At 37.5% G+C, this 13,511-nt stretch overlaps 2 protein-coding genes and 1 pseudogene across 2 annotated transcripts; all 3 read right to left on the bottom strand.

The window, feature by feature from the left end:
• Positions 1-728: 728 nt before the first annotated feature.
• On the bottom strand, positions 729-1,911 carry LOC126613706 (cysteine proteinase inhibitor A-like; annotated as a pseudogene).
• Positions 1,912-3,148: 1,237 nt separating this feature from the next.
• LOC126613703 (cysteine proteinase inhibitor 6-like) lies at positions 3,149-5,059 on the bottom strand. The gene is made up of 3 exons (XM_050281282.1): positions 4,796-5,059; positions 4,328-4,699; positions 3,149-3,505 (listed from the first exon to the last, which is right to left on the bottom strand). The coding sequence occupies exons 1-3, from the start codon at positions 5,021-5,023 to the stop codon at positions 3,368-3,370; spliced, it is 738 nt and encodes a 245-aa protein (XP_050137239.1). The 5' UTR covers positions 5,024-5,059; the 3' UTR covers positions 3,149-3,367.
• Positions 5,060-6,407: 1,348 nt separating this feature from the next.
• On the bottom strand, positions 6,408-13,014 carry LOC126613699 (uncharacterized). Its single transcript, XM_050281278.1, has 7 exons — positions 12,585-13,014; positions 11,722-11,921; positions 10,375-11,019; positions 9,193-9,343; positions 8,752-8,928; positions 7,983-8,152; positions 6,408-6,988 (listed from the first exon to the last, which is right to left on the bottom strand). Exons 1-7 carry the CDS (start codon positions 12,883-12,885, stop codon positions 6,887-6,889), a joined length of 1,746 nt encoding a protein of 581 aa, XP_050137235.1. The 5' UTR covers positions 12,886-13,014; the 3' UTR covers positions 6,408-6,886.
• Positions 13,015-13,511: the final 497 nt, after the last annotated feature.

The raw sequence follows: 13,511 nt of genomic DNA on the forward strand, positions 1-13,511 counted from the left end.
AAAATTACAAATTGGAAAAACGAGCACACAACACCACTGTACTGACTAGTTTTGGTATTGATTAGGGCACAACATATCTATTATGTTCAATACACATTACAAAAGTTTACTGACTTAATTGCAAGCTCATGTGCATGAAACAGGTTTAAATGCAAATTTAAAAACCTAAATACTGATTTTAAACATAACAAGAGTCTACTGACTTACTTGCAAGCTCAAGTTCATGAAACGTGCCAACCCCTACTTTTAATGGTTTTTTTACTTTACAGACCTTTCTTATCATTCTTTCTTCTTTTTTTCAACAAGAAGATTCAGTCCTTGCCGACCCCACTTAGTGGGAAAAGATTTTGTTGTTGTTGTTGTTGTTGTAAGAAGATTCAGTCCTTGACCTTCCCAACTATGAGACGAAGAAGAATACAGAAATGCCCACCACTACGAGGAAACTAAAAATAACTTAACAAATTCGGAATGTTATTACTGGGAACCACTCAAGAATCAAGAAAAAGGAGGACAAAATGAGTATATATTCAATGGATATACACGGTTAAGATGAGAAAGCAAGGTAGCAGGGCACCCTGTGCCGGAGAGAGGATCCAAGTTTTCAAATTGAGGGATCGATTCTATTTTTGGGTCTACATTGCTTATAATTGAATTTTAGAAATCTTAAACGATCAAATTTATGTGTAAACAAAGGAAATTAAGATTCTTATTGTCAACTGCCTCCATCGAGCCTTGAATCCCTCCGTCAATACATTATTAAAGCTCTCAAGTAGAGTAATCACCCCAGTAAAATTCTAAAGTAGCAGTTACAATAAAGTTGAATAGAGAAATTGGCATTAACATCATAAATCCTAATCTACAACCTTATATGCTTTCTATCAATATCAATTCTCCGAAAACAAGTAAACCTGCAGTTATTGAGATTAAAAGACAACAAAAACAAATGAAAGGGCAGAAACCTTGAAGACAAACTAGGAGTCCAAAACAAGCTTGAACTCCTGCACTTGCTTGAAGTTCTCTCATGGCTTTACCCACACCGTGGCTTCATAAACATTCTTCTTTCCGCCATCGGTGGCCTCAATTTTCAGATGGTGCGGAGAGCCTGAAACCACTTGTACCTTTTATTGCACTACCCTCACAAACTCCAGCAAAGCATTCTGCACAATATTCAACAAATCAATCAATAAATAATTAGGACTCTATCCTAGGAAGAACTTTTGCTTATAAGCGCTTCTATTAATATTGCTTTCATTACGAAGCCACCGAATTTTTTTATAAAAAATCCAAGTGTCTACTAGAAAAGCACTTCATGAAGAAGCATCCGGCAGGTGCTTCTAGAAAGTGCTTCTATGACTCAGTGGCTATTCAATTAATCAATAAATTTCTTTATTCAACTTCATTAACAATCCAAGAAAAAGCACTTGATGAAGAAGCATATGGAAGGTGCTTCTCTAGAAAGTGCTTCTACGACGCCACAAATAATCCATGGACAATTTTGATGCGAAGAACAAGGGTATGGAAGTGGAATGTACCTCCTTCTTGTTGTGTTCATCAACAGCGAAGCGAGCGAGGCTTTCGGTCTCGATGTTGTTGGCAAAACCTTCGTTATCGCGGACTGTACCAACTGCGGCCATATTTGATTATGCGGCGAGCTCTATGTGTACTTGGACTTTTATATTTTTTCCTGTAGAAGAAGAAGAGGACTTTTGTGGCTAACACACCATGGCCGCAGCCATGGCTACCACATATTGTGTATTGCGCCGCCATGCTACATCTTCTTCATCAGACTCCTCATCTTCTCGTCTCATCTGCACCCATTTTTCTTCCAATTCGGAATTGGATAAGGACCTCCAGTTGGAATTTGAAGAGGATTCAAAGTTGGAATTCATTGTAAACTTGAATTAAAAGAGATTGAAAGAGATTTGAATTCAAATATATATATATATATATATATATATATATATATATATATATTCAAATCCATTGGATTTGAATTTGGCCAAATTTAAAAAAAAAATATATTAAAAAATTCTCCTTTTTTCCATATAAATTTAAGTTGTTGTAATTTTTAAATTTAATTTGTAGTTTTTAAATTTAAGTTGAAGTTTTTAAATATAAGTTGTAATTTTTAAATTTAAGTTATTGTAGTTTTTAAATTTAAATAATAAATTATGTTTGGCCCTCGGTTGGAGATAATTTTTTGTGACAAGGCTAAAACGAGTCCTATGGCCCTTTGGCCATCGGTTGGAGATGGTAAGAAATATGACTCTGCGCTGTTCATTAAAATATTAATTTCTTGAAGAACCAAAGGGCTAAAACGAGTCATCTGACCCTCCTTCGGTTGGAGATGGTCTTAATACACTCTCTGGAAGGATCCTTTGATATCTTGACACGTGTTGGAGTTTCATTTTGTTTGCTTAGTCTGTAAACTTTGTTTTCTTCTTGTTTGTTTATTTGTTTTTGCGTTGCTTACTTGACTCAATTCGATATTATGCCATTGGTTTTATTACATAGCATTATCATGCCTCTCATGGCTTAAATCTGAATTATCATGCCTCTCATGGCTTGAATCGTGCTAGATTTACAGTTTTCTTTACATTCTTATACTTCACCTAGTCATGTTATTTGGTCAATGCATTTCTTTTCGAGATTAGTGTTCCTGTTTTAGCAATGACGCGATTAAAACCAATCTTCCTTCATTTCACCCTTTTTATTTACATCTTTTTTTAACAAACGATATTACTTACACTAAAAATGAGAGAGTTAGCTTTAACCTCACAATAAGATGAGAATAATATGGTTCAAATTCGCCATTCGCAAAAATCGAACCTACCGTCTCTCACTTCACTTACAAGTGAAAGAAAAATATCATTAGACCGTAATCCTAAATACTAAATGGCTCTTTATTTACATTTTAGGCAAGCATATCACCCATTTAGTTCTAAGTCCTCGAGTCTTCGAGGAATAAAAACAAAACTAATGGAACCAGCGTCCCATTCACTACACTTGTTTCGTTTAGTTAAGAGGTTAAATATAGCTAGACTGGATCTATTTGCCAGTTCCCTACGAATGATTACATTAAGTATCAATAAGGGTGATTGAAAAATGTAAATTGACCGATAGCCCGGCAGCGCGGGACGAAGCATCATTTCAGATAGAAGAAACTGTTCATTACCTTGCATTGTTTTCCTGTTAAGTGCATTCTCAACTAGAGATGGTTTATCAGAGCTTAAAAAAGTAGTATTAGCATTAAACACACACATTATTTAGATACACAAATACAGCTTAGTCTTGGGTATCGGGACATACAAGGTGTACTAAAAGCAAGCAAAGCATGTGAACACGCATTCAGTTAGTTTACTTGGATTTAGGAGTGATCTGCCTCCATCTGATTCAGACTGAAGGTGCCTTCCATATTCTTATGCACTTCGGCTTTAAACTTCTCTTCTTTGCTTCCCCTCTTCACCTTCAGAAGCATGTTAAACTTTGCATGCTCTTCTGCCACCTGCTCCCCATAGTTTACACATACAATTCAGTATTAATCCCACCGAGCTCAACGATGATGTCTATAGAAAGCATTCACATTTAACTGAGTATATTATTTTTGAAATACAACACGGCAAAACAGAAAAGAGCGAAAGAATTGACGTGTGTACTGAATGCAAAATTGACAAGGGAACAATGTGTTTTAATCTTCTGAATTGCCTAAAGGCTAATCCAAACCTCCTATCCCAACAACAACAAAAAACACTTGTCCCACAAAATGGGGTCGACTAAATGAATCCTAAAACACCACTGCACTTGGTTTTGCGCCAGGCGTTCCGTTAGCTCCCAGTACTTTGTGACTTCTCTTAAGAATCTTTTTCCGAGCCTTCCTAGGTCATCTTCTACTACTTTTGCCTTGAGATCGCATCTTCTAATACATTTAATGGTTTTTTCGTACTCAATTCAACACATCCAAATATTGGACCCTTTACGCACTACTCAAAGTGCATTTAAATGAACTTGAACCCCATTCCAACACAACCAAAAACTATCCCCCAATCCCCAGTTCTCCAAATTGCAATGAAATCGACGCTCTCAACACGAAACAATACAATTCTCCAAACTGCATTTAAACGCCAATCTAGCACAACCAAACACTATCCCCCCCCCCCCCCCCCCATTCTCCGAAATCCATTTCGAAAAATTTTAGCATGCAATTCAACACAACAAGAAACTACCCACAATACCCAATTCCTCCAATTGCATTTAGGTGGATTTTAATACCCAATTCAAAACAAATACTAACACCCAATACTGAAGTGGAAAATGAAAGGGCACAAACCTCAGCCTGAGCGTGAACAACTTCTTGAAGCTCATAAGGCAACAAGGAATTAGACCTCTGCTGGAGGGACTTAACAGCATGGTTAGCCGCATCCTGCACCTGCGGGTCATGCGGCGGCACAGATTGCCACCCAGGAGGATGACCGCCTTGCTTGACGCCAAGATCGGAAGATGTAACCGACGGCGTTTCCTCCTCATCAGCGTGCTTGAACTCCTGCACTTCCTTGAAGCCCATCCAAGGCTTCACCCACACCTTTGCTTGGTACAGCTTCTTCTTGCCGGCCTCGATCGCCTCGATTGTCAGATGGTGCAGAGTTCCGGCAACCACCTGCTCTTTCGCCTTCACAACACTCACAAATTCGAGCAGAGCATTCTGCACAATTATAATTTAATTAACCAAATCGTTAAATTAATCGAAATTGTTGCATAACTAGATAAAGAAAAAAGGGAAGGAGGGTAAACTGAGTACCTCCTTGTTGTTGTGTTCTTGGACTGCGAAGCGAGCGAGGTCTTCAACTTCGGCGCTGTTTTGGGCGCCGTGGGACTCGTGGACTCCGCCGAGTGTGGCCATGTTGCGGTGGGAGGTGTGGCCGCAGCCGATTGGGGTTGATGATTCTTCGGCGGCGGATGAGAATGCGGGGAGGAGGAGGACGAAGAAGGAAGCAATTAATAGAGAAATATAAGATTCCGATTTCATCTGCGTTTTTTGGGTTTGGGGTTTTTTCGAGCCCCTGCAGATTGGAATTTATTGCTTTCGGTGATCGGGATTTTTGTGATACGTGTCATACACGTGTCGATTCCAGCACCAACTTTGCTTAGTCGGTAAGCAACCCCAACTCATGCAGTTTTGAACACAGAACCGGACCCGGCTTCTCTACCTTTCCACTTTCCATACACTCTCATCTCTTTTTATTTTGTGCGATCATAGTTAATCGTGACCACACAAATAGAAGGGAATGGGCGTGTATGAGAACTAGGAGGCAGAGAAACCAGGTCCAACAGAACCACATTTCTGTCGGGCATTTCACCAAACAGACGAGGATCCTGTTCGGGTTCTCTTTGTGAGAATCCGGAAGATCAATCAATCGCGTCGTTTATCGTACATCGTATAATTATAAATTATTTTAAATTTTAAATTTTACATTAAATATAAAGATTAACTAATGAAAAATGATCGCACAATATACAATAAACGAACAAGATTAATTAATCCCACGAATAGAATCCGGAGAGAATCCTTGCCCTCACCAAACACCTGGTGGGCACTTTGCAAAGGGGAAGTGACTTTGTTGGGAACGGATGCTTGGAGAGGGTGCAAGAAAGACAGATGGGTCTGACCGTACCTGTCCAAAACTTATGACATGACGAGCGAGTGAGAATTGTTCTGTACAAGACAGACTGTTTTGATGATAGTATTTGTGGGCAAAGAGGGTGAGCCATGCAGCGTCTAGGAGCCAAGGCCATCTTCAAACTTAGCTCGCTCAGCAATTTTATACTTTAAATTATTGATTAATTTAATTAAACTAAAGTTGAATATTTTCAAATTTAAGCGTTGAATTGAAATAATATTGCAATTGAAGAGTTGAATCTTAAAAATAGACTAATACACGAGTTACATTTAGCTAGTTTGATACCTTTTGGCTAAATATGAGGTTTTTAACAGATCAAGCTATTTTTTTTACTTTTAAACCTTTAAACCCCGCCATTAGAGATGACCTTAAAAATTCAAGAGTTGGGAAATCGTTTTCAGCTTTGGAGGGAATTTAACGGGTGCATCCATGTCGCTTAAACCGCAATGCATACCTGCATTGATGTACAGTAGAACGAACGCTTGCGAACTATTTGTGTGAACCCAAGATAATACAATTTCTATTTGGAGGAGAGATGAAATTGAACACCAAATTGTATGCGACTTCTCCGATGATCGGAATATGAGAAATTGAAACCTTTCGTCATGGAGGCGAGTCCAGGGAAGGAGGGCGCACTCACAAACAACGCTAAAGCCGGGAACATAGCAACGGAAATGGAAGAATAACCGGCGAACAGTGACCCGGGATACCATATAATGCAGGGGAAGGCCATTTGTAACTATAAAACTTCTATTGAATAGTACAACATACATGTATACAATTTACTGGGATTCTCTCCCAGCTAATTGAAAACACAACATGAACTCCCTTTTTAGGCCTTTCGGTTTCGGGAGAGAAAAAAGTTCAACATATAAGATGAAGCTGCAAATCCAACGACGGGGGAAACGATAAGGCTCTGCTACAACGGTAGTCCCAGAGTACTTATAGAAAACATTTTAAAAACTGGCACGTCCATAAAACAAGCGCTTGTGCTATCATAAAGATGGAGGAAAAAAACACGAGCCACAAAACTTACTCGCGTAACATCCTCCGATCTAATAGCTAACGAGCGGAAAAGAGATCCCGTCATCAAAACCCGGGGTGGGGAAAAGTTAGACAGGAGAAGTCTTCCTATTAGTGACCTGGGAATGCAGAATCATGTGAAGAAGCAGCAAATATCCACAACACAGACTTTCTGCTCCCTCGTTCTTTCAACTGTCCCTTTTTACAAATACTATCTGTGAACTTGAAAGAAGCTGGAACGCAAAGTTGCTTGGTTTCGGGTTATCCTCGGCTTCTTGATGGAGCTTTATCTGTAATATATTAACAATTAAACAACATTAGACAAGATATATGGCAATGTCAAAAACTACGCAGTTGTTACTAAAGTATACATCTAAGACAAACATATAAACGAGATATGAACCCCAAAATGTTTACGTCGTGTGCACATCCTTGCAAAAATCTATGTATAGAGTGTGAAAAGTAGGTTAGTAAGAGAAAAAAAATTGAGAAATAGATGAAAAATGGTTTCACAAGCTAACATCAGAATTCCTTCTTTCGTCCACAATTCCTTCTCTTCTAGGACGAAAGTTGTTTCGCGTCCGGTTTAAGCATGCAAGTGCTTTTTGTTTGCCACGTAAGACACAACCTTATAATTTGTGCGGGAACCAATTGAAAACGATCTGACAATTCGGAATGATACTCAATACCAAAGAAACACCGATTATAAAACCCTCCGTCCCACATGGGCACGTCAGTCCCATAAAACAGTATAGTGGTTAGGTCAATGTTCAGTATCAAGTTACTAATGAAAGTGCATGAAGGCAAGATACAAGAGATGAAAATTATTTTCTTGGAAAATCCTAAATGGTTGCTGACAAAAAAAAGGTATTCAACATCTCTGTTGACAGAAATATTCCAGGTCAAAAATTACGAAAAAATTAAGTAAAAACTCAATGTAAGAAAATCGGTAACTATGAGAAGAATATCACAATTTAAATTGAACTTATTAACATTTTTATTGAATAAATTATTTACTTTTAACCGAAAAATGTGATTCAAGCCCCCAAGAGCCCATCTGTGAGCTCACCTCTGTATCACAATTTTAAATATAGTTGTCATTGGACGTCGGGAATTCAAAACTAGTGTAAAGATACAGGGACTTAACACATTCAAATCTAAGTTCATTATCCCAAGTTTAACATTGAAAGTAAATTTCTTTCCGCAGCAAGTTTTAAAACAAAAATTGCTTATAAAGTAAGTTAAAGAGAAACAGACAGAGAGTTAAAAATAAACAGTACATACCTCATAGTGTTCAAGCAATGAAGCGAATAATGTTGCAACTCCTTCAATTACAAATTTCTGGCCAATGCAGGCACGAATGCCAGAGCCAAAGGACACGAACGCTGGATTTTTATCTGGATCATTCAAAACAAAGGAGCTCTCTCCAGTATGCACAATTTTTTCAGCAGGCCCTGAGAACAATTAAGAACCAAGTTTTGTCACACACACAGCATGTAAATCTTGATGTGTGATGCTATATTAAACAAATTTCTCTCTACGGCTATTAACATATTATACAGATTAAACTCCCCCATCATGCAGTTTAGGATCGTGAATGTGTCAATTCATATCCAAACTAACTCTAAATTCGCATGAAAAAAGCAGGTTCTAATTCTATACAGATTAAACTGCCTAGGGTTATTAAGGATGCTTATATCAAAAAAAATTCTCTCTACGGTTATTAACATATTGTACAGAGTAAACTCCCTATCATGCAGTTTAGGACAGTGAAGTGTCAATTCATATCCAAACTAACTTTAAATTCGCGTGAAAAAGCAGGTTCTATACAAGAATATTCATTGAATATAAAATCAGCGAGTTGTGTAACAAAATAGCATAAAAGATTGGAAAGGGTAAATGATGTAATAAGGTAAAAGCCATATATTGCTGCTGCATTCGCAAAGAAAATGGGAAAGGCAAAGTATGATTGGTTAATACTGGTATAACTGAAAATGTACTGAAGCGAACTTGAAAACTATATACACATCATGGGAATGGGTAGGAATGAAACCTGAGAATGATTTATTGAGCAATATATCAGATCCCTCTCTAGACTTCGCTAAAAAGCGATATGGATTAAAATCACCAGCATCACTTCCCCAGTTGTAATCATCCATCTGTACCAGCTGTACGGGTATAACCACCCCTGCTCCAGCAGGTATGGTTGCACCACCTTTAAGATTCAAGTCTTCAAAGAGAAAAGAAAGAAAATCAATTTAAACGCCTATTCTAGTAAAAAATGAAATCACAACCATCATGGAAGAGGGGAGAGGGGGTAAATGATGTTGAACTTAGCACCACAATTGTGTATGCTGCAACTAAAGATAAGTAAGAATCTCAAGGAGCATTATCTGAACGGAATTCACACACAACACACAAAAGCAGAGATGTAGAGTGAGTGATATCTCGATACAGAAAATTAAGCTTCTAAGAAACAGATTAGAAGTTTTACCATGTTTGAGAGAACATCTCTGTATCAAAGATCCAGGTGGCACAAGACGAGCAGATTCGTAAACAGTTGCCAGTAATAAAACCATCTTATGAATATCCAGTTGGCCTTCTTCCAATGAACTATTTCGTGCCATAGTTATCTCCGAGTAGATCTTTGGAAACATAAATAAAGAAATTTAGGACAATAACAAGTTAATGCTTGTGATGCACACAAAAGCACAATCATCAATATTATAAACAGCAACCAAAAGAGGTATTATAAGACTCAATCAGATCACACAAGTGCAATGTGTTTTGGATATCATTCCTTTCACGTCTCCTTATAATCACAAAAACCCAGTAGATTTTCTAACATGTTTACTTATAGGGGTCTCCAAAGTTACAACCAGACTAGCCATGAATTTCCCTGTGCCACTATGAAAGACAACTACCCTAGCTAAGTTATGATATATGTCAAGAATTCTGATTGCCTGCACAATGTCACAGATACGTGATGTCACATGGCATGGGTGATCAGCACCCTAATATCAATACATAGGTTAGTAGTGTTGGATAGGCTTTTCATAAAAATAAAGTAATCTATTCTCAGTTCTGCAGCCCAAGTGACCATTTAACAAAAAAGTACCATATAAATTGCCGGTTGTCCCACCACAACCTCTATATTTGACTCAGTTTGGACATGCCAATCAGTTTAATTTTCAAAACATTGGTCGATATATCATTGTGAGTTTTCATTCCTACAATGATAAGTAGTGATTGTCTTATATAGTCACTCAAACTGATACTGCTTAAGATGAATATGTAATAACACATGAAACCTATCGACCATCTAACGAATAGAATTGTAATAAGAATAATAAATTATCATTATAACTCAACAAATTATAATGAACTATCACTATTATTATCATTAGCGAGAGCAGTCTCTAATATGGGGAAGCTTTAATTTTTTCGGTGGGGGGTGTGTTTAGGGACTTCAAAAAAGGAGACAGAAAAATCATAAAATGAAGACATGAAGCACAATGAGCCAAGAAAGAGAACATAAAGAGGTGCCCTGTCAACTAGATCAAATGTCAGTTTTGACAGGATAATTTCATGCAGAAACATTAACTAGAAAGGACACAGACAGAGACGGACGGAGCAACGGAGAGAGAGGCAAAAAGAAGACAGAAGAGCAGATTACCTTATCTTGTATCTGTGGGTGTGTAACAAGGCTCACCAAAATATTATTAATCAAACCAGCTGTGGTAAGGCATCCATGAAACATAATGCCCATAAGATTCCTACATGGTTCTTCTTCCCTAGGATTAAGATGGCCATTAAGTTCCTGAAAGATTAGGTCATTTACTATTACAACTTCAGAGCAAGATGGTCCATCAGATGCAAACTCCTTTCCCCAGTTTTCTGTTTCACTACGGTGACTATGATCCTGACCAAATAGCATGCAGTTTATTTTGCACTGTCGAATAATATCTTGTGTTAAGCATTTCAGCTTTGTGCACAGAGACTGGTACTTCCAAAATCCACGCTTCCAAACAGGAGTAACATTATAAGAAGCCCAAAGACGAGCATCCTTAGCTATCTTCATAAGGATCTCCTCATAGATAGTTGCGTTCGACCAAGCTAAAAATGCATCTCCAAAGAGTGTGGCTCCGAGCATGGTAAAAGCCATACGTTGAGAAACCATTTTACTGTCAACACTGGCTTTCGCCATAAAAGTTTGTATTCTCGCCAAGATAGAATCCACAGCCTTTCTACGAATCACATTTTCACTCTCAAGAATTTTTCCACTTAATTCTGTGAATAATGCTTCCCGTCTCTTTTGCACCTGCAAATGAGAATATCATTCAGGAAACAGCAATGAATGCTGCCAAATGAAATTGGGAATAATCACACAAGAAAAGTTGTGAAGTTTTTCATTCAGTCTTTGACAAAAGATCATACATGATAAACAAATATTGATAATAAATTTATGTTTGGAAGATATTAAACTTCTCGTTTGATTCCATATGTAACATGCATAGACCAATCAATGTTCAGGAATTGGGACTACATTAGGAAAAAAAAAATCGTGCTTTCTACAAGGCAGTAACATATCTAATTTTAAAATCCTTTTAGTATGTTAGAGGAAGACTGATATTTTACAGTTAAACTGTAGGAGAACCAGCGGTTAGATCAACAAACTAATCGTTCAGTTACATCCATAAATTCGTTTATTTCTTTCTTTTCCTTCCCTTTGTCCTTTCCCAAGTGTTTCAAGTAAGACCAGCTGATAAGCTGATGATAATTGATAAGGCAGTCATTTTACTGCTTTCTTTTCCTTCCCTTTAACATTCCGTCAATAAAATGCCACCAAGAAATAGCACCTACGTGCAGAAACAGAAACACAGGCTTTTTTCTCTTCTGGCATTAATGTTATGCAATCTCAATGCAGACACTAAACACCGGTACAACATAGTAAGCTTCTAAGCATCACAAATACAAAAGTAAAGAAAGCAGAGAAAGAGGAGGCATAAAATGGAGCTCATACCATCTCAAAAGAAGAAGCAAAGAGGCTTGACTTTCCAAAGGCCAAATGGAATGCCCTTCCAGTCAAAGGCAATTTATCAGCAGCCTTTAGTAGCATCTCTTTGATCAGAATTGGATCCTTTATTGACACTAATAGCTCAGTAGGACCCAACCATAACTTTATAACAGACCCGTATTTCTTGTGCAAACCCGATAGCACATCTGATCAACGCCAAACGAAAAGAGTAATCAGTTACATTGTTCACTCTATCATCCAAATCACAAATTCATAGTCACCAAAAAATAGATGTATTTTCTACTCCTCAACCTCTTCATGTTTGCGGGAACATAGGAAAACTCAACAAATCAACAAAATTTGTATCGATTCTCCTTCCTTCAACTTATATTCCTAGTGTTCAACATAAATTTCAAAATTTCAACTTATATACCTAGTGTCCTACATCAATTTCAATTTTGATGAAAACCCAGAAACCTTTTTTACACATATTACTACTGTTCTACTTCAATTTCAAAACTTTTTAGAAAACCCAAAAACCTTGTTTGCTTATGTTCCCGGAATTCCACTTCAATTTTAAATTTTGATGAAAACAAAGAAACCCTTTTTACACTTATTACTACTGCTTTACTTCAATTTCAATACTTTTGAGAAAACCCAAAAACCTTGTTTGCTTATACTCCTGGAACCCCACTTCAATTTTAAATTTTGATGAAAGCACAGAAACAGGAACAATAAGCAAAACTTTCACTTCCATTAACATCCCAGCAACCAAAAGCAGAAGTTGAGCCGAACCCAACAGCAAAGCTAATCTACCATACATAACCAGAAAAATTCCAATAACAAAAAAATGCATTAGAGATAGAGACCGGTAAAATTTTCGCGGGAAAGGAGCTTGTGGTGGCCGTAGAAGGAAGGGCACGGCGGGCCGGGGATGGACCTGGCCTTGACCCACAAGCAGAGCAGCTTAAAAACCCTTGCGAGCAAGAGAGCGGTGACGGCGATGAGGGAAACCCAAAGGAAGGCATTGAATTCTCTGGCGGCCAAATCTCTGAGAAGAACTCGGCAGCAACTTTCGTCGGAATCGCAAGCTCCGGATCTCGAGAAATGGAAGAGAAGTGTAAAGAGGGTGTTTGATCCGCAGGAGGAAGAAGAAGAAGAGGATGTCATTTTCTCATAGCAGAAGAGAAGAAACAGGGCAGGATCAACAGAAATGGTGCGAACGTAATCGATACAAGTATAAAGTATCAAGATATACAGGGTTGGAAGTTGGGGAGTTGGACTTTTGGAGTTGCCGATATGTCTGACCTTTTGCTTTCAGTGTGCGCGTGTCGATTTGTTTGGTTGTTTGGTTGTTTGGAAGTGCGAATGGTGGTGCATGTGCCACGTTTGTGCAGGTGTATTTTTCTCTCATTTTTTAATGAGAAAATTGGGCATTTGAATTTGAACCAACGAATATGACTGACATGATTGTAGAGTTCTAATCTTGGAGACGAGACGTGATTGGTTTCAACTTTGCTTGTTTATTGATTTGCTCTATGTTAGACAGACAATTTTCTGCGTTCAAAATGAATTTGGCAGTCCTGTAATCTTAATTATGGTTTGATATATAATATAATAAATATAAGCAAAATTAGGTTATTATCCTTTATATATATATATATGACTGTAATTTTGTATTATATATTTTTATTTTTGATTTGTACCTATTTTAATTTGTAATTCTTTATTTAAATCGTACTAATTTTTTTTTCAATTTTAATTTATGCGCATATATTAAATTCTTTTTGTGTTCA

The sequence above is a fragment of the Malus sylvestris genome, chromosome 2 (genome assembly GCF_916048215.2).
Source record: "Malus sylvestris chromosome 2, drMalSylv7.2, whole genome shotgun sequence".
NCBI lineage: Eukaryota > Viridiplantae > Streptophyta > Magnoliopsida > Rosales > Rosaceae > Malus > Malus sylvestris.

Excerpts from the sequence above, each read along its gene's own strand:
- LOC126613699 (XM_050281278.1), bottom strand. The coding sequence starts at position 12,885 with ATGACATCCTCTTCTTCTTCTTCCTCCTGCGGATCAAACACCCTCTTT. Across the intron at positions 8,929-9,192 it reads GAGATGTTCTCTCAAACATG|ACTTGAATCTTAAAGGTGGT; the intron begins GTAAAACTTCTA and ends TTCTCTTTGAAG. Across the intron at positions 6,989-7,982 it reads CATTGCTTGAACACTATGAG|ATAAAGCTCCATCAAGAAGC; the intron begins GTATGTACTGTT and ends AATATATTACAG.
- LOC126613703 (XM_050281282.1), bottom strand. The coding sequence starts at position 5,023 with ATGAAATCGGAATCTTATATTTCTCTATTAATTGCTTCCTTCTTCGTC. Across the intron at positions 4,700-4,795 it reads AAGAACACAACAACAAGGAG|AATGCTCTGCTCGAATTTGT; the intron begins GTACTCAGTTTA and ends ATAATTGTGCAG. Across the intron at positions 3,506-4,327 it reads TTGTTCACGCTCAGGCTGAG|GTGGCAGAAGAGCATGCAAA; the intron begins GTTTGTGCCCTT and ends TATGGGGAGCAG.